The sequence below is a fragment of the Pelophylax lessonae genome (genome assembly GCF_965119305.1).
Source record: "Pelophylax lessonae genome assembly, chromosome: 10".
NCBI lineage: Eukaryota > Metazoa > Chordata > Amphibia > Anura > Ranidae > Pelophylax > Pelophylax lessonae.
The window spans coordinates 63,849,884-63,871,037 of NC_138777.1; the positions used below are offsets into that span (position 1 = coordinate 63,849,884).

The window sequence follows — 21,154 nt, forward strand, 5'->3', positions numbered from 1 at the left end:
GTAGAGTACGCTCCTGCACCCGGCCGACACAATACTAACACAGTCACTTCCCTGTCAGGCAGAGTGATCTCCACCCGACAGGAGCTTCCTGGCGTAATGTCATGTATTTTTGTTAAACCTCCTTTGTTGCTATTAACATTAAATTATGTTATCACATTGCATCATGTTTGTCTTGCATTATAACATCAATATCCATTATAAAACCAAGTGGGAATGGATGGTGAGCTGAATAGATGGTTCAATGGGCCACTTGACTGTACTTAGCCCCCAGGCCTAAGGCTGCCTGCCCTCTCCTGCTAGTGAGGGCAGCTTACATTGAGTGATTTGAAAACTCAACTTCAATGGGTATGCACAAAAAGTTTGCACACCAAAACCAACTTTTCTGAACTCAAGTGTATTAGGTGTCAATATAGACGAAAACCAAACAGTAACAGACTTCCTTGCTAGCATCAACAATATGTGGTAATATGAGTGCACCTCAGGCCTTGCTGCCCTCTTAAGGTATGGCGGATCAATATGAATGTGCACCAGCCTTGTGCTAAAGTATAAATTATTTAATCATATAAAATACAATTCAATATATTTTGCGCTGTTTATTATTATGCTTACTTCGTAGGTGAGCAATGTTCCTTCTGAGGATCACCCTCACACTCTAGTGTATTTACGCATTATCTTTCCCATGCTGCCGGATATGTGAATTTTACAAAACATAGTTATAAGTTAATGACTGTTGGAAGTGTTCTTTGATTACGGACCCATGTTGATATTGCACACTACTCTCTCGATCTCACCGAATTGAATGCATCTTTTGTTTTCCCTCTACTTTATCTCTTTCATGTTTACGAAAGGTATGTTTCTGTTGATACATCTTTTTTAAGTTCTAATGATTGTGACATTTGTTTGTATTATGCTTGACTTAATATACCCCAAAACCAAGAGCTCTGACAAAGAGGGTATACCCCTAGGAATACGTTAGCATTGAGTTCTGCTTTGTGATGTTATTGATGTCTACCTAGAGTTGTGACTTGAGGCTTTTGCTGGAGCTTGTTTCACGTTAAGTATTTAAGCCCAATACCCAAAAACATTATTGCTTTATGTCAATGGCTAAAGGCAGATAGATGACCAGACCATTTCAATCTAACTGTAGCCGAAAAAAGTCAGGTCAAAAGGCTGTACTTTTTTAAGGTAGTTCTGTAAATCTCAGGACTGGATGGACATAAAAATTCTAGGAGGGGTAAAAAATATAAGGAGGAGAACACAAGTGATTAGTGACATTATCCCATTATTCTTACCCCCTATTGAACCTTAATTAAGTTAAATGGTGTCCATATTGTTTTGCATATATGAACTATCCAAATAACTTGGCAAGCACAGCAAACCAATAAAATAAAATAACTTTCCAAGCACCTTTATTTATGTTTAGTCAGATTCTGACTTACAATCCCATATATCTGCTGTGTATACGAGGAGAGTGTGCTATAAATCTTAGGCAAGCTACATCAGGACTGTATGATCTTCTGTCCCTCTTAATTCATAACAAGTGTCCTGGGCATGGTGCTCATATATAAAGTGTTATAGCCGGCTCTTGAACCAGACTCCAAGTCAGCAAGAATTTTGCTTAAAATGTCTATGTTTCCATAAATCTGCAGTGATCTCTGAAAGGTTTTTGCTTTCCCAAGAATTATTGGTTCAGTTTTAATAAGGCTGCTTAAAAAAGATTAATGTGCCAGTCGTTCCTAAAATATGTTTTAAACACATTACGGAAACTGCTGTTATAAGGGAAACCCAGAATGAGAGCAAACATTTCTGCCCTACTTCTGAAAATGCTAGTTGTATGGCTCTCACTGATATAACAAAACTCATATAAACTCAAAAATAAAGGTTTTTCAACTTTATTAATTTTAATCATTTTTAAATTATTGCATATACAATGATGATTAGGTACTTTTTTCTTCAAGACTGATGCAGTTTCTGTGAATTTTCAAAGTAAAAAGTAAACAACATTATAAATAAAAAATAAATAAATAAAAAAAAATGGGAAAAAGTACTGATAACTGAAGAAACTTACATCTGAAAAGTAACTAATAACCAAATAATTGGATTTTTTTTTTTTTTTAATAAGTTGTTGGAGGTTATAGCTTTATAGCTCATTATATAAGTTTTATAATGTTTTTTTTTTTTAATCTTCAGACATTCCTGCCAGACATATCAAACTCCTGATGAAGTGAACATTGTTTCATGAAACATGTTGAGATTTATGATATCGTCTACTTCTATACCTTGAATATTGGTAATGTTTCAGTCCTTAAAAGTGCCTAATCATCATTGTATATGCAATAAGTGAATGAATGATGTTTGATACATCTCTGTTTTTATTTTTTCTATGCAATAAAGTGTATATTTTTACATATGATATGTTATATATGGTATTTGTATCTGTTTACACCACCGTCAAACGTCACTTGGGCAATTTCATTTGACTTCTTTGCAAGTATTCGGGGCAGCCTCTGTATTAGACCCAGCTTTTGTCTATGAAGGTCTATATCAAGTACCTGGTAGCAGAGCCTGATATGAGGAAGAAAGCCTATCTTACACCTCTGACTCAGGGCCCCTGGTAGTGTGAACAGAAAGCACAAGAATGCAGAGTGGCACAAGTGCCTTTGAGTCTTGCTGGTAGGTGTCCATGCCAGGCAGGAGATGTCTTCAGTAGTCTTCAGTAAAGCAGGCAGGCTGGTAGAAGGTAGGTAGCAAACTGAAGCAGGCTAGTATTAGCGACAGCAAGCAGGCGAGGCATATACTGGTAGCAGACTGTACTGTACAGTCACAGCAGGATGGCAGGCAGGTACCAGCGGCCACAGGAAGAATAGCAGAATCAGAAAACCCGGTCATACACTGGCAGGACAGATCAGGTACAGAGGCACAAGCATGAGTGTGTTCAGGGTATAAGCCAGGTCAGGAGCTGATCAGTGAAACAGAAGCAAATGGGGCAGGCAGAAGCAGAAGTCAAGGACAAGCCAAGATCAGTGCAGGCAGAGTTCAGAGAGTAGTCAAGACAAGCCAGGTCAACAACTGGAGTCAGGTTACATGAACACAGGGTCTCAGGATACACAGAAGGCTAAAGATGAAGCAGTGCTGATCCTGAGCACTGGCACCGTTTAAATAGTCCATTTGGCACCAACATCTGTCACAAGTACACCTATTTGCATGTGTATGTGCACAGATACGAGCACCTTTGTGCCCATGCATATGTGCACGCGCATGAGCATGTGCCCAATTCCTACGTCCACGAGAATGATCATGGATTAGCCTGTGAAGATGCATAGAAGTCCACCCAGAGGAGCCATCTTGTCTACTAGCATGCCCTTCCTGACAGTCCATGTTCAGGTATTTGGAGTTCTCTTGATAACGTCATATTGGATGAAACGCGTCAGTGAGGAGACACTAGTGCTGACATCAGGCCACTGCCCGATACCGGGTCAGTAGTGGCACCCATTGTCATATGGTTTTATGATTCATTTTTTTTTGGCTTTTAACATACACATCCAATAAATACTACACTATGGAGACTTCATCTGGCTCCCGGTGAGCTTTTTTTACCACAACTACATCTGGATGGTGCGAGTTGCTGAACAGTCTTCCCCACAACAGATGACAGATCTACACTGAGTGCGTGTTTGCTGCTGTAACAGCTTTTCCGATGAGTGTCCATTTCACAGGGGTGCGGTGGATGATTCTGGAGCACTGTACTGGTTCACTTCCTCACTTTTCAAGTCACCACCATTTTTTTGTGCACATCCGTGCCCTGAACTTTGTGCTTTCACCAATACGTTTATATTGCTGATCCTTTCATGGGACTGTGCATTTAAAGCTATATTTTTCACTATATTGTTTTTTTTATTGTTGGTTTTTCAAGATTTGACTTATACATATAAATTTTTTTCACTTTAGCACTTTTTTGGACTTTATTTTAATGTGTTGTCCATTTGTAACACAGTATTCACATTTCATTGTTGTTCATTCACTTTTGGCACTACACACTTTTTCTGTATATAGACTGTATATAGAAAGAGTCGTTCAAAAGTTGTTCTGAAGTCAAGTGGGCATCCCGTAATACCCCTGTCCCAATCCAAGTTTATCACCTCAATAAAACAAAACAAAAAAAAAACAAAGTAACGGACTGTTTTCTGACTCTGAAGTGACTGTAAAAATTTGGTGTGCCTGGCTGTGCAGAAGTGGAATCCCATCCTTAGGGAGTGTGCTACAATTGTCAAGAAGCTGTTCCAGGACAATAATATGCAGCTGATGCTGGAGCTCATGAATATGGACAGAAATAAAGGAGAGTCAAGCCCCGTACACACGCAACGATTATCGGCCGACCGATCGTCCGTCTTTTGTCCAGAGTTGTGTTTTGTTGGTTGGAATGTGCCTAGACTGCACAAAATTCTACTTCAGAAGTGATGTCATGTGTTGGGTTGCTTTCTTTGCGTTCTTTCTTCACTGAGCATGCCCAGACTTGCTCATCAGATTTTTGCCTGTCGAAATCTGTACTAACTGCATGAAAATCGGCCGTTGTGTTGACTGCCAACAAAAATTTTATAGTCTGCACACCAGATTTTTTTCGGCCGAAAAGTCGGAGTTGGTTGTCGGAAGCATCATACTAACAAGCCGAAAATCGGCAGATCGGTCGTCGGACGAAAATTCCCTGCCGATTTTCGACGCGTGTGTACGACGCTTAAGAATCTACAGTATATCAATTTTAGTTGTGCTCTATACAGACACGGACAGAAATCTTTCCAATAGGGCACAGCCAGAAAATACATTCATTTCTATGAGAAGGACAATTGTTGGCCTAAATGATCAATGAGCTTTCTAATTCCCTTAATGAAAGGATAATCTACTGTACATGCACCTCTCTGCTAGGATTCCTTTTTAGAGAGGCTGTTCAGTCCCCAGAATCCACAGTGAAGATGTTTGTGGATTATGGAAAAGTAGGGGGCAGATCTGACGAAGTTGCTGGAGACAGGAAGACAATAATTTAAGAATAACTGTACTAAAAGTACATTTACCCTTTAAAATAGTTAAGACTTGAGTCTTTGATCCAAAATGTTTTGAGGAGTGTTTTGGATCACTGTGTCCAACTTCAGTTTCTCACTGTCTCTCTGACCTCTAAGATCCACTGATGCTTAGCAGAGTCCATAATCCTCAACCCACACTATTTACTGTACTGCTGATTCCTCAAAATCCCATAGCATAACAGATCAACCCCCAAACTTAGCAGCAGTTTTTATTTTCTTTATGTTTCTGATTTTTTTAGGTGATTGAGTCTTTTTTATCCATTCACAACACTTATTTCCAAGATGGCTTAAATTTATTCAAGAATTAATTAGCAATTTTTACACAAAATTGTGAGCCAACTTTCTACAAGCCACTCAACCCCATCTTTGAGTGTGATTCTTATAGATAGTTTTTCAATATTTTTGTATCTAATAAATGTTTCAATATGCTAAACTATCAGGATCTTTTTGTGCTACTTTCCATATGTTTTTTTTTTTTTTGCGAGGTTGCTATGCCCTACTCATTCTAAAATATTAAGGCTCCCTTCACAATTCACGATTTGGAATCCTGGGCTGAATAACCACGATTCTGCCCACGATTCCAAATCCCATGGCAATTGCTGCACAAAGAGCAACAAGCGTTTGGGTGCCATTATCCCTTAATAGCACCCCAAACGTGATGTGATTTTGCCACAATTGTCGAGTGATCGCACGGCAATCGCAGCAAACTGCACCTTTAAAAACAACATGAAGCTCCCTCACTTTCTTTGGGCAACAAATGCACATAGGGCAGTATATTTAAGTGAATAGGCTGGCCCTATGTGTTATTCAAAATTGCGCGGGAATTGCTCTTTGAAAATCGTGTAGCAGAGACACTCGTTCCCACTATGTGAGATGTGAACAGGGCCTAAAGACTAAATTAAACATAAACATGCACCTAAACTATACATACTGCTGCAGCATCCATATCTGTATGACGCCCAACATTAAAGTTGATTTTTTTTTTTACAAAGTAAATATATCTTTGCACACTGGTACTGACTAGTATTCCAGCATGTCTCGTCTTACTCAGTTTTTCCCCTTCGCCTAGCTTAGGTGACTCCAGTGCTGATGAAAATGGACAAACATGGATGCTGTGCGTGCGCCGACATGTTCCTTATCAAGTGAAGATGTCATTGGTTGTTGGGACACTGGCGGCTAGCCTGCTCAGGGCCCACGGTTGTAATGCTGCACAATAAAAACCCACAGCTTTGTTTAGCAAAGAAAAAAGGAAGGCCAAATTCTTACATCAAAAAAGTTAGTATGACAAGCGCTGTAAAGGTCTAGAGTGGCATAAAATACAGTGGTTAGGGGTGGGTAAATAAAAGAGGGGCTATTAGGGACTCCCAGGTAGGGGATCCGGTATGATATGGACCGTTCACATAAGTCCAGTAGGTGTAGTGAATACAGAGTCTATATAGAAGTGGCAGCTAGCTCGTCAGAGTAGGAAGAACTCTGTAAGGAAAAGCAAACACAAGAGCAGCACCAATCTAAGTGTAGAATTTAAAAGTCAATGGTACACTTTATTATCATGCATTTACAGACAGGTGAAAATTAAGGAGCATTTAGAGGGTGACATCCTGCAGGTCCATGTGGGAAGCAGCATGGCGTCCTCCAAGTGTCACTGTCAGAGAAACCTTCAGCTGCAGACTGGTCGTCACATGACAAGCACCACATGACTTCCACATGACTTCCTGGCTGCCTATAAAAGCTGAGCAAGTGCTCAGAGGAATTGCTGGTTTGTCTTTCAGCTTCCTGTACCTGAGTTCCTGTTTCCTGTGTGATCGTTTACCTGCTGTGACCCGGATTGACCCTGACCTACTCTGCTCTTCTCCTGGACCCGACCTTGGCTTGTTTTATGGACTTTGCTTTTGCTTACCTGTGTTTGACCCTCTGCCTGCGACCCGGATTTACCTTCAGTCTCCTGTGCCTTGACCTTCTGCTTGTGACCTAGTCTTGTCTCCTATCTCCAGTGCCTTGACCCTCAGCCTGTGACCTGGTTTGTCTGCTTACCTGTGTTTGACCCTCAGCCTGCTCCGGACTTTTACTGCTGGATCCTGATCAGTCTCTGCTCCAGCTCTACAGGACCTCCACGCAAGCTCTACCCTGCCTGCTGGTAGCTTGTGCCTCTTTGTGCCATCCACCCTCTGTATCACCTCCAGAGGGGCGGAGTGCGCTTAGTCGCAACAGCGAACCGCTCTCGGCATCTCGGCCTCGGTGAGTACCTCTATTCTGATAGTCACATTGCCGGTAGCGCCGGTGGATTCCAGTGCTTTGGGTGCGTGAGCGGGGGAAGAGCCAGATGTTGCCAGGGAGACAGAGAGCCAGGCAAGCCCTGACGTCCACCCACCCTGCACTGGCTCTCCATCCCCCTGGCAACATTTGGCTATTCCCCCGTTCACGGACCCAAATCACTGGAATCCATCGGTGATGCCGGCAACATGACACTTACCTGTCCTGAAATCCAGCGATGTTGGCACCCCAGCCGATGTTTCCAGCTCTCAGGTGCTGCCGCCGCCATTTGCGCTAAGGGAAACCTGCAGTGAAGCCTTGCAGCTTTGCAGCCGGTTCCCTACTGTGCATGCGCAAAGCACGCTGTGCTTTCTGAATGGCCCGGCGGCAGGGGGAGGAGAAAAGGGACTTAACTTCTGATGGACCTTGCCGTGTCAAAAACAGGTACCTGCTCCCCCCTCGAAAGATGTGGCACCGGAGGGGGGGGGGGATCAGATAAGCGAAGGTTCTATTTTCGTGTGGAATTCCGATTTAAGCTCAGGAATTGTCTTCAAATTACTTGGATTTACCTGAACAGTTCAGAAACCTTAAATAATCTAACACTAGCATATTATATGGAAGGGCACCCAAACTTTTGCTATTTCAAATGTTTTATTATTTTGTCCAAGTTGTTAAATTTAGTAAATGAAGTGTAAAGTGGAACTGACGCCAAATTTTCTTCAATAAAATAAATTTTCATCTGAACCCCCCCCCCCCCCCTTGGACTAAGGAATCTCTGTTCATTTTAATGTTTTTACCAAAGTGGAATAACAAGTGAGTTCCTCTACTATGGCAATAAAACGGTACGATGACATGGTAGCATGTGGTTTTCAAAGCAAAGCAGGCATTTACTGACTTGGGATTTTTAAACTGACATACAGTGAATCTAAACCCAAAAACCTAAATACAATATATTGTAGCTTTCTAGTCCTTAGTGTGGTAGCTGGGCGTGTTGTCTTTTTTTTCTTAAGCTTCTTTTTCTTTATTTTCAGTTGGTAATCTTTCAAATAACACATTTCCTGTCCCTGAGTGGCTACATCACTACTCCACTGTATCTATACAGGGAGCCATGGTTGTCACCCTAGGCTGCTCTCCGGATATAGACTACAAGCATATCTGTATCACTTCATCTCCCTTACATGGGGGACATGAGAATTGTTAGGTTACAGAAGATACCTAAGAAGCAAGATATTCTTTGGTACAGCTCACAGAAAGTGCCAAGGACACTGCATTCAAAATAAAACTATTGCAGCCACAACATATAAGGACTATAGGCTGCATTTTTTTGTCCTTGGGTTTAGCTATCCTAATTTTTATTCTTGGGTTTAGCTATTCTTTTCCATTACATTTGCTATCATTTCCATGTGCATATGGTCAATTAGAAAAAGTGAAAATCGAAATCCATTACAGTAAACCCCCGTTATATCGTGGCTCAGTTCTTGCGGTCCCGGTACATTGTGTTTTTTTTTTTCTGTAGACCTATTAATATTATTTTAATAATAAAATCATTGTTAATTAAATATTTTTGTGTTTTCCATTGCTCTTGCTCTGTCCCTCAGTATATTTTAGGTGTTTAAATGTATTTATATTGTTTTAAAAGTTTGTTTAACCTCCCTGGCAGTATGATTCTTTCGGATTTTAGGTGCTGAAAGCTGTACCATTATTTTGCATGTAATTCTTAAGAATGAGCAGCCCAAACCAACTATTTACATATGATTTTTTTTACTGTGCGTTCTTCTTTATAACATCTCGGGTATGATAAAGTTTGAAACACAAAATCATAAATTATAATATAATAAAAAACTATAAATAAGTTAAAGTATGTATGTACTGTACTTATGACCAAAAGTTTGTACACACCTTCTCATTCAAAGAGTTTTCTTTATTTTCATGACTATGAAAATTGTAGAGTCACACTTCAAGATGTAGTCACCTGAAATGGTTTTCACTTCACAGGTGTGCCCTGTCAGGTTTAATAAGTGTAATTTCTTGTCTTATAAATGGGGTTGGGACCATCAGTTGTGTTGTGCAGAAGTCAGGTGGATACACAGCTGATAGTCCTACTGAATAGACTGTTAGAATTTGTATTATGGCAAGAAAAAAGCAGCTAAGTACAGGAAAACAAGTGGCCATCATTACTTTAAGAAATGAAGGTCAGTCAGTCCGAAAAATTGGGAAAACTTTGAAAGTGTCCCCAAGTGCAGTCAAAAAAACCATCAAGCGCTACAAAGAATGTATATTTCTATACATATATACGTATATATGGATCCCAGTGACAAGGTAAGTAACCCCGCTTTCAGGATCCAGCGATGCTTCTGGCGGTACCCCGAATGTGGCTCGGGGTTACCGCTTTTGGCTCTGAAATTTAACCCCGAACCACACTTGGGAATTCCGCTAAGTAGGTTAAAGACCTTAAAATGTTTTTAAAAGTACAGTGAAAGTTATAGAAACAAGAGTGTATTTAGGGTCTTTCTATTTCGCGGATTTTCACTTTTCGCGGGTGGGTCCGGAACGTAACCCCCGAGATGGAGGGGGGTTTACTGTATTTAGTTAACATTTGTTCTGACATTTTATTTGTTGCTTTCAGGTATGATTTAAAATAAACATTGTGTGCTTTAGGTTTGTACCAGAGGATTCTCAAGCCAGTCTCAAGCTAGAGGTACTATGCAGTTGATGCAGGTTATTGTTTTATTAACCACTTGACCTCCGGAAGATTTACCCCCTTTCATGACCAGGCCACTTTTTGCGATACAGCACTGCGGCAATTTTGAAAAAAAAGAAATATATTTTTTTACTTTCTGCTATAAAATACATCCAATAAAAAATGTGTCATACATTTAGGCCAATATGTGTTTAACATATTTTTGGTAAAAAAAAAAAAAAAATTCAATAACCATATTATAATTGGTTTGCACGAACATTATAGCGTCTACAAACTATGGAATATATTTTTCTACTAGTAATGGCGGTGATCAGTGACTTATAGTGAGACTGAAATATTGCAGTGGACAATCAGACACTAACTGGAACTTTTGACACTTTTTGGGAACCAGTGACACTAATACAGTGATCAGTGTTACAAATATACATTGTCACTGTAAAAATGACACTGGGCAGGAAGGGGTTAAACATCTAAAGCGATCAAAGGGTTAAATGTGCGCCTGGACAGTGTTTTGGTGCACACTGTGTGCTGTTTTTACTAGGGGAAGAAATTGATTCTAGTCCCTGCTTTGCAGGAACACAGAATCCATTCCTTTTCCCCCTGTAAGAACGGTGATCTGCCTTGTTTTTATAGGCAGATAGCTGTTTTGTGTTCTTTACCGATGATCAGTGGGTGCTGGGGGACATTGAGTGTGCGGCACCTGCAGATCAGCTTCTGCTGTAAATATTCACAGCAGAAGGGGCGCACCCCATGCAGGCGGAAATGCCAAATCACGTATATATATATATATATATATACACACTGGATATATATACACTGGATCACGTGTATATATATATATATATATATAGATCTATATATATATATATAGATCTATATATATATATACAGATCTATATATATAGATCTATATATATATATATATATATATATATATATATATATATACACGTGATCCAGTGTTCTGGCGAAATCTCCAACTTGCCGAGAACTCCAATCACGTCATTTCCGGTGACTGTACATCATGAATAATTGGAGATTTCGACAACTTGGTGTTATCACAGAACAGGCAGCAGCGTATACACTCCTGTACACACTATAATGAGTGGACATTGTTAGTCCGCCCGCTAGTAACCAAAAACATGCCCCCCCTCCCCCATGGTGGCGATAACTAGCAGGCGGAAAAAAAATGTCCACTCATTATAGCGTGTATCGCAGTGTAAAGGCTGCTGCTGTTCTGTGAAAACACCAAGTTGTCGAGATCTCCAATTATTCGTGGTGTACACTCACCGGAAGTAACGTGGTTTGAATTCTTGGCAAGTTGTCGCCCATTAGCAGTAAAACTGCTATAGGGCGTTCAGCAAGTGGTTAAACTAGATGTGAACTTGACTGAATGTCGGTATGTTGTAGCCACTTGCTGCCTACACAAGCCACGGAAAGATGCATGACATTTTTCATTGCAGATTTCCTGATGGTGACAACAGTAGACCTTACCTGAGCAGTGTGTGTTGAAACATTCACTTCCTCATTGGAAGCCAAGTGACAATGCAAGGGCCAAACTGGGAGACAGAGAGTGTTGTCACCCTTGAACAAGAAGTACCTGAACAAATGCCTTCAGGGCAGGATCATAAGCTATTCATTTAAGGCCTCATGCGCACTGGTTTCTTGTAAACCCTGTTTATCCTGACAAGAGAAAATGAGCGTTATAAACTCACTTAAGCTGCATTTTTACAAACCAGTTTAGGCAAGTTTAGCAGAGTTCAGCAGTGTTTAGCAGTGTTTGGAGCTTGTGCATTTATTTATTTAATCGACCAGAATTTTAATTTATTCTGGCCATTGAAATAAATAAATGTTGAAGTGCTAAATGCACCTACCATTTAGGTGCGTATAACAGTGTTTACACGTGTTTTTGTGGTCAAAATTCCCTCTCCTGAAAGCCATTTTAGGGCGTTCAGAAAACATCCTCTAAACTCCCATGCTAGTAAACTGCTAAAATGTCCATGTGTGCAATAGACGCATAAGATAGCATAGAGAATAGTTTAAGGGCAGGTTTTAAACAACTGGGGCATGATGGAGAAGACGGAGGACCAGTGGGACCAGTTTAGCAGTACAGAGGATTGGGTAAGCATATCTACCTTTCCATGCCCCCTAGACCTAAAGCTGACCCTTACAGTACGAGTGCAGCCCCACTCTAAGGGACATTTTTCAAGTTTCCCTGAGTTCAGCTTTAAAGTGTTACAAAACCCACAACAGTAAACTCATTCTGTATATGCAGTAAATCATGCTTGTTATACTCACTGTGGAACCTAAGGGGTTAATCCTCTAAATGCAGCAAAAGCTTTAATTCTAATTCACTGTAAATCCTCTTATATACTGACAATCAAAGATTGGCTGGTGAAGGTAAACAGTATTGTAAAGAAACCACGACCCCACAATGTGTAAATACATCCCTACAATAGACAATAGGTGTGTTAATCAACATAATCAACAATGTGTGGAAGACAGGTGGTGTTGGTGAGCCGATGGTATATGCATCTGCCATGAGTCTGACTGTGCAGAGAAGTCCCCTATTGGCAATAGGCAGCTAGGCAGCTAGGCCTTTACCATGGATCCTAGGCCTAGCGTCCCAGAGTCTGTGTGTCTTGGGGAGATGTGGATTTGAATCCAAAGTAACATTACTCCAAGAGTCCCCCCAGCATACACCCCACAAAGAACAGTGTTCCCTCATAAGCCAGGGTCCCTCCAAAAGCCCCTGTCCTGAGTGAGTTTGTCACAAGTATCTATTATATGGAAGAAACCCTGACCATGCAAAAGGAGTCCACCACCAGATTTCACAAAACATGGAGTAATTGGCTTTTGTGTACCTTGTCTGAAGAGATTAAAATGTAAACAAATAAGAGCTGCATGGCTCACAAGAGTATCGTCACTCTCACTTCTCCACATTACACCTCTCTTGGATCGATGGTTCACTCATTTGATTGTGAAGTCTTGTTTTTTTAGATTAAAAATAACAAACATGTTATACTTACCTGCTCTGTGCAGTTGGTTTTGCACAGAGCAGCCCACATCCTCCTCGGGTTCCTCTTCGGCTCTCCTGGCCTTTCCCTCCTGTTGAGTGCCCCCACAGCAAGCAGCTTTCTATGGGGGCACCCGAGCCAAGCCACAGCTCCCTGGGTCCATTCAGACACGGAGCTGCCACCTGGCCCTGCCCCCTTTCTATTCTCATTGGCTGACTGATTTTAATTGACAGCAGTGGGAGCCAATGGCGCCACACTGCTGTCTCCGCCAATGAGGAGGGGAGTCTCAGGCAACTGAGACATTCCTATAACATTGCTGGATCTAGAAGGATCTCAGGTAAGTATTAGGGTGGCTGAGGGGGGCTGCTGCACACAGAAGGTGTTTTATTTTAATGCATTGAATGCATTAAAATAAAAAAATCTTCTGTCTTTACAACCACTTTAGGAAATCATAAATAGAGAACATATATCTCCGACACCAGTAGCATATATCCCTTATATATTGATGTAACCATATTATCAACATTACATTGTCCCTTACTTATGTGTCATTTATACCTCATAATAATGAGGCCATTTATAAAATTTGATTTTATTTGATTTCATTTTATATTATATTTATTTTACCCCACGTTAATACGTTTTTTCATACCTTATTATTTTTTTTGTCTATTCACAATCAAAACTTAAATTATATACTCTAACCATTACTATTATGAATATCTTGTGCTTATATATGCTGTTATTGTTTGCACTTGTATACACTTTTGTTTTACAAATGATATATTATCATATATAATGTATAATGTTTTATTTACTTTTAATAAAGATCTATTGTGAAAAAAATAAAAATACTCAGCATTTTGTAAAAAGGTTGTTTGATCCTGTCTTCTCTGATCCTTCCCTTCTTCCACTGTCCCCAATCCATCTGCTGATAGCACAGAGCCCTAGGAGTCACTCTGCACATGCCCAGTTTGGTATGTATTGCTAGAGAGTTTTGTTTTTGGGAGGGGGCATGTGATCCGCACAGGGCCAATCAGCACTGTCCAGGCAGAGAGTCAGGGGTCCTGTATCCTGATAGGACAGTCAGAGGAGAATGAAAACTCCTCCTACAAGCTTTAACCAGACACTGATAGAAGTCACAAGACTGCTATATACTGCTAATGAGAAGAGTTTATATTTACTAAAATAATTGCATTTCCATGTTCTGTGTACTGTGGGAGACCAGATATAGTGAATGCAGAGTCCTGGGTTTAGTAACATTTTAAGCATTTCCTACCTCAGCCAAAAGCTTTCGCTTTAGGTATGCTTTAATTTTCTAGTAACAGAGCTATGGGGAAAGCAAGTCCATTACAACATCATCAATGTAGCTATCTGTGTACCTTCTTTCCGCTGTAAAGATTCACTTTTTCCAGTCCAGTATTCACATCCAGATTCTCAATGGGAAGCTTTCTGGCTTTGGCAGACTGAAGGAAGCAGCTAGGACACTGGCAGTTATCTCTGAGCCATACATACGGGTATAGACTTTGCCCTCCATCCTTCCAGTGCACACAGACAAAGCGTTCAGCATCCCATACCTCTATGTGCTGGATCATTGTCTCAGTCTGAGCAGTCTGGTCATAGAAAGGAGCACTGTGTTGTCCTCGAGAGATTTGCATTAGAAAACTGCAAGGGAAGCCTTTGTTCCTTTGAACATTCCGTGATATGTGTGCTGCACACAGGCGGACTTTGCTCCGTAATAAATGTTTAGCTACAGTAGTCCACATGGAGACTCACTTTTCAATTAAATTCAATGGTCCTGAGGAAATAAAAAAAAAAAACAGTGTTAGCACTTTATTTATATATATATATATATATATATTGCGTAGATTGTAGGCTCTAACGAGCAGGGCCCTCTAGTTCCTCCTGTTTTGAATTGTATTGTAACTGTATTGTCTTCCCTCACATGCGCAAACTGTTGGCACTATATAAATCCTGTATAATAATATATATATGTGTATATATATATATATATATATATATATATATATATATATATATATATATATATACACACACACAGTATCTCACAAAAGTGAGTATACCCCTTTACATTTTTGTATATATTTTATTATATCTTTTCATGTGACAACACTGAAGAAATTACACTTTGCTACAATGTAAAGTAGTGAGTGCACAGCTTGTATAACAGTGTAAATTTACTGTCCCCTCAAAATAACTCAACACACAGCCATTTATCTCTAAATCATTGGCAACAAAAGTGAATACACTCCTAAGTGAAGATGTCCAAATTGGGCCCAAAGTGTCAATATTTTGTGTGGCCACCATTATTTTCCAGCACTGCCTTAACCCTCTTAAGCATGGAGTTCACCAGAGCCTCACAGGTTGTCACTGGAGTCCTCTTCCACTCCTCCATGACGACATCACAGAGCTGGTGGATGTTAGAGACCTTGCTTTCCTCTACCTTCCGCTACCTTTTGAGGATGCCCCACAGATGCTCAATAGGTTTAGGTCTGGAGACATGTTATATATAAATATAGTATCTCACAAAAGTGAGTGCTGCCAGCACTGGGGAGGTACAGTTCATTGAGGGAACCATGAATGCCAACATGTACTGTGACATACTGAAGCAGAGCATGATCCCCTCCCAGGGGCAGGATGGTATTCCAACATGATAACGACCCCAAACGCACCTCCAAAACAACCACTGCCTTGCTAAAGAAGCTGAGGGTAAAGGTGATGGACTGGCCAAGCATGTCTCCAAAACTAAACCCTATTGAGGATCTGTGGGGCATCCTCAAATGGAAGGTGGATGCGCGCAAGGTCTCTAACATCCACCAGCTCCATGATGTCGTCATGGAGGAGTGGAAAAGGACTCCAGTGGCAACCTGTGAAGCTCTGGTGAACTCCATGCCCAAGAGGGTTAAGGCAGTGCTGGAAAATAAAGGTGGCCACACAGAATATTGACACTTTGGGCCCAATTTTGACATTTATACTTAAGGGTGTACTTACTTTTGTTGCCAGCGGTTTAGACATTAATGGCGGTGTGTTGAGTTATTTTGAGGGAACAGCAAATTTACACTGTTATACAAGATGTGCACTCACTACTTTACATTGTAGCAAAGTGTAATTTCTTCAGTGTTGTCACATGAAAAGATATAGTAAAATATTTACAAAAATTTGAGGGGTGTATATATACGTATATATACTGTATACATGTATACGTATATACATATAGCGCTTGAGTCACCACGTACACATTAATACAGTGCTAGTAAAACCTAAATCCTAATTAATATATCTACTCTCGCTATATATTACATCCATATATCAACTTTATATATACAGTGCAAAATTCACATTAATCCATAAATAAAGTACATATGGCACAAAAAGTATATTTAATAAATAAAGTGCAATTAGTAAAAGTGCTTTTATGATTCTCAATATCCACATTAGTGCAAACACTTTCAGGGTACTTCACTTTTGCCATCCCTCCTTCAGTTTCCTTCACCATGTGAGTAACCTTCACCCACACTACTCACTCACCAGATTATCTGACCACCTTTGCCTTGGGTCAATTTGCGCTCACAATCCTACCAATCCTACACCAGGTATCAGCCTGGTTAGTCCACCACTGCTTTAATTCTTAGCACCACTTTCAGTTATAAAAAGGCTCTTCTCCTTCACCATTATTTACAGGTCACAGGTAAAGCAATATAAAGTGCCACAGTATCATTTTTTAAATTTTAAAACACTTAAAAGCAATAAAACTCACATTGCCATGTCCTGGCTCCCAGCACTAGGATACGTTGCTTAAACGTTTTGCTGGTCCCGACTCCACTGCTCAGCCTGGTGCGAGCTTGGGACGTGTGTGGGATGTCATGTTACTCTGCCCCGACATGTTTCGTCATTGTGACCTCTTCGGGGAATGCTCCAGTGCCAGCAAAGGAGTTCTTTTAGCCTTAGTCCAGATTCCCACAACCTCCAGCTGTATTTTCTTCTGTTTTTATTATACTTACCTTTCCAGAAGTCTTCAGGCTGGTCACCTGATATGCAGGGTCCTCTTCCTCCTCAATAATGCAGAGAGGGTGTAGGCAGGTGCAGTCCACCTTCTCCACTGCAGGTGGTGCTCAACCATTGAGGCATTGCAGAGAGAGAGGAACACAAGAGGAACATGGTTCCTTTATGGTTTTCTGGGTCATGGAGGCAGCGATCCGGTTGGATGCTGGCCGCCCATGTGACTCTTGTGGCCATTTTAGGTGTTGCAGAATCTATTTAAGGCACTGGCTCTTGGGTTTGGTGTGCATTGTAGCATGTGGTTAATGTAGGGACAGCTCATCCGTCTGTCAGGGACAGTATTAACTGTAGGGAAAGGTTTCAGACGAGGAGGGAAAGTGTAAGGATTTGTCACTCTCCTGGAAACCTCCCCACTTGGGCTCGGGAACAGAAATGGTACATTACACTCCTCAGGATTCCTTGTGATAGCAATAAAAGTGATCAAAAAAAAAAAATTAAAAAAATTAAAGCAATAGTGTAAAAATTAAAAATAATATAAATTAATAAAAAAAAAAAGTTTTAAGTGCCCTGATCCCCCCTGTGCTAACATAAAATTGTGAATGCGTGCGTCGGTCCTGAATGCACGCAAACCACGATGTGAGGTATTCCCGCAAATGTCAGATCATGGGCAGTAATTCTAGCACTGGACCTCCTCTGTACATCTAAAGTAGTGACCTGTAAAGGCTTTTAAAGTGCCGCCTATGGATAGCGCTATTGTGCGGGCATGCACAATTTAAAAGCGTGACATGTTTGGTATCTATTTACTCAGCGGGACATCATCTTTTATATAAAAAAAAAAAATTGGGGTATGTATTGTGTTTTTTTTTTTTGCATTAAAATTTAAAAACGTGTATTTTTCCCCCTAAAAACGACATTTAAAAAACTTCTGCGCAAATATGGTGTGACATAAAAAATTGCAAAACCCACCAATTTGTTCTCTAGGGCCTCTGCTTAACCACTTTACGTCCGCTCACATTGCTGCTACTGCAGCAATGTGGCTCGTTATCTTCCAGCGACGTAGACCTACGTCGCTGGACTCCTCCCCTTGTGGGCGGCGCGCGCACGCCGCCGGAGGCTCGCTCCCGCTGTGTTCAGTCACAGCGGGAGTCGGGCCAGGGGAGGAGCAGTGGCGATCGCCGCTGCTCTTCCTCGATCGTCGGGGAATCGAGTATGGAGATCCACCTGCTTGTGTAAACAAAGCGGGCGGATCTCCTAAGTGACAGGCAGGGTCAGATTGCAGGGTTCATAATAGCTGAACATGCGATCTGTCCCTGTGTCACTCCCCCCACACATGTCAGTAAGCACCAGGCATATATTAACCCCTCCCTCTCCAATAAAATTAACCCCTTCCCTGCCAGTGTAATTTTTACAGTAACAGCGCATATGTATAGCACTGATTACTGTAGTAATGTCACTGGTACCCCCAAAAGTGTCAAAAATGTCAGTCAAGGGTCCAATCTGTACACTGCAATATCGCAGTCCCGCAAAAAAAAATCGCAGATCGCAGCCATTACTCGTTAAAAAAAAAAAAAACACCAAAAATGACAGAAATCTTTCCCTTAGTTAGTAAACGCAATAACTTTTGCGCAAACCAATCAAAATACGCTTATTGCGATTTTCTTTACCAAAAATATGCATCAGAAAACAAATTGGCCAAAAATGATAAAAAATTTTGATTTTTACATTTTTTGGGGAGAATTTCATATAAAAAATGTGAAAAATATTGTTATTTTTTCAAAATTTTCGCTCTTTTTTTGTTTAAAAGTAAAAATCGCACAGGTGATCAAATACCACCAAAAGAAAGCTCTGTTTGTGGGGAAAAAGGGACGTAAATTTTGTTTAGGTACGGCGTTGCATGACCGCGCAATTGTCAGTTAAAGTCGCACAGCGCCGAATCGCAAAAAGTGGCCTGGACGTAAGACAGCAAAATCCTCCGGTGGTAAAGCGGTTAAAAAAAAAAAAAATATATATATATATATATATATATATATATAGATATGTATATATCTATATATATATAGATATATATATATATATAATGTTTGGGGGTTCAAATTAATTTTCTAGCAAGAAAAAAAAAAACTGATTTTTACATGTAAACAAAAGTACTAGAAAATGCCTGGTCTACAACTGGGTAACAAAAGCTAAAATTTGACTTGTCATTGGGTAATTCTGACTTTTTTAGTGAAGAAACAATAATTTCAAAGTCAGTAACCCACAGTGACGAATCGGAAATTATTTTATTTTAATTTTTTTTTTCCAAAAGGAAATTATTTTAATACAGAAAGGGGAAAATTTGACTCTCCTATAAGCATTTTTTATTTCACTTCGCTATTAAACCCTAGTTACAATTTAGTAGATTCAGCTTTACTAAGCTTGTAAAGTATGCACTGAATGAACACATTCTCACTGCCCTGCCTGCAGGAATACAATAGGCTGTGCTACTATTTTCAGTTCCCAGGAGCTCCCATCCCCCAGCTTGTACACAAAGCTTGTACTTCATATGAATTGAATCTTGTATATAGAAAGAAGTGAACGTATAACTGGAAATGTAATCAGAATGTGGTACCTTCCCATTTCCAGTGCTTCTCTATCTTTTCTGCTTTACAGTCTCCTGAATGTCAGCTCTACAGTCTACTCTATGCATTGCAGCAAATCAGCTGGACCCCCAAGCAATACCTTGTGTTGTCTTGCCCTCTCTCTGTCTTTCTCTTCCTGTCATGCTTGTTCTTTCATGCTGGTGAATCTATTCCAGATCTTGTCATTGGATCCCAGCCACAAAGTCCCTGCCCAGTGCTTCTGGAAATGTGACACCCACAGCCTGTGCATAGTGCAGCTACTTATCTCTTCCTTCCATAAGCAATACAAAAGCTGTACGCTTGCAGTTCTTTAATATAGGGACTGTGATAAAAGGAGTTTTTGACTTTCTTTTGTAGTTTTTGTGTTTTTCTTCTGGAGGACGTACCAGATGTTCCTATGTTGGAGGGACAGTCCCTCTTTTGAGGAACATATCATGCAGATGTTCCAACTTCAGAAAGGGCAGTCCCTGTTTTGAAAGATATACCATACAGATGTTCCTACTTCAGTGGGACAGTTCCTCTTTTGGAGGACCAAAAAAATGAGGTGTGTTCTGAAATTGCCACCATCCCTAAACAATGATAGATACACAAAGAAATGCCCAACTTGCAATTTGGAAGAAATCTCAAGTGGGGCAATTCTTTTTGTATATCTTTTGGAGGACATAGTATACAGATATTCTTACTTTGGAGGAACAGTCTCTTTTGGAAGACATACTATACAGATGTTCCTACTTTAGAGGGGCAGTCTCTATTTTGGAGGACATACTATACAGACGTTCCTACTTCGGTGGGACCAGTGCTTTAAGTGGGCCGGTATGCACCGGTACTCAGTACCGCCACTTCCAAATATTGCTCTTGAGTGTACTGCCACCTCTCTGTGTGCCTTTTTGGACATCTGCGCCCTCAATTGCCCCCCCCCCCCCCGAGAATATTTCCCACTCCAGAGCCAGACCAGTCACCACCAGTGAGTCCCCCTGCTCCGGAGTCCCAGGCCAGCAGCGGCGGCAGAGCTGCCACGCTGCTGGCCTGTACTGCAGTGCACTGGCTGCTATCGCCGCCCGGCGTCTAGCAACCAGTGAGGTCATCTGAGGAGGAGGAGAGCGAGGCCTAAGCATACACTGCGGAGCCTCCTTCCTCCTCTGCTGTGCGCCGAGTGGAGTGTTGGCTCCACCCACCTCCTCCCTCCAGCTACTCCAGGCCAGCACAGCACAGTGAGCCCTGTGTGTCAGCCTCAGCCTAAAAACTTGAGTAGGAGCAGTTCTGGGGACCCTGATGTGGGATGGTATGGGGAGCTCTGTGGGGACCCTAATGTGAGGGGGGTGCTCTGTGGGGACCCTGATGTGGGATGGGATGGGGGGCTCTGTGGGGACCCTAATGTCAGGTGGGCCCTGTGGGGACCCTGATGTGGGATGGGATGGGGGGTTCTGTGGGGACCCTAATGTAAGGAGGGGGGTGCTCTGTGAGGGACCCTGA

The 21,154-nt window shown here is 41.1% G+C and overlaps 1 protein-coding gene across 1 annotated transcript in view; it reads right to left on the minus strand.

Moving 5' to 3' along the window:
* Nucleotides 1-19,783, minus strand: part of BBOX1 (gamma-butyrobetaine hydroxylase 1) — a 161,048-nt gene extending 141,265 nt beyond the window's left edge. The window contains exons 1-2 of the mRNA XM_082270766.1: nt 19,672-19,783; nt 14,426-14,841 (exon numbers count right to left, since the gene is read on the minus strand). Of these exons, the coding sequence (XP_082126892.1) occupies nt 14,426-14,809 (384 nt within the window). The 5' untranslated portion in view covers nt 14,810-14,841; nt 19,672-19,783. The remainder of the gene's footprint in view (nt 1-14,425; nt 14,842-19,671) is intronic.
* Between the last annotated feature and the right edge of the window lie 1,371 nt (nt 19,784-21,154).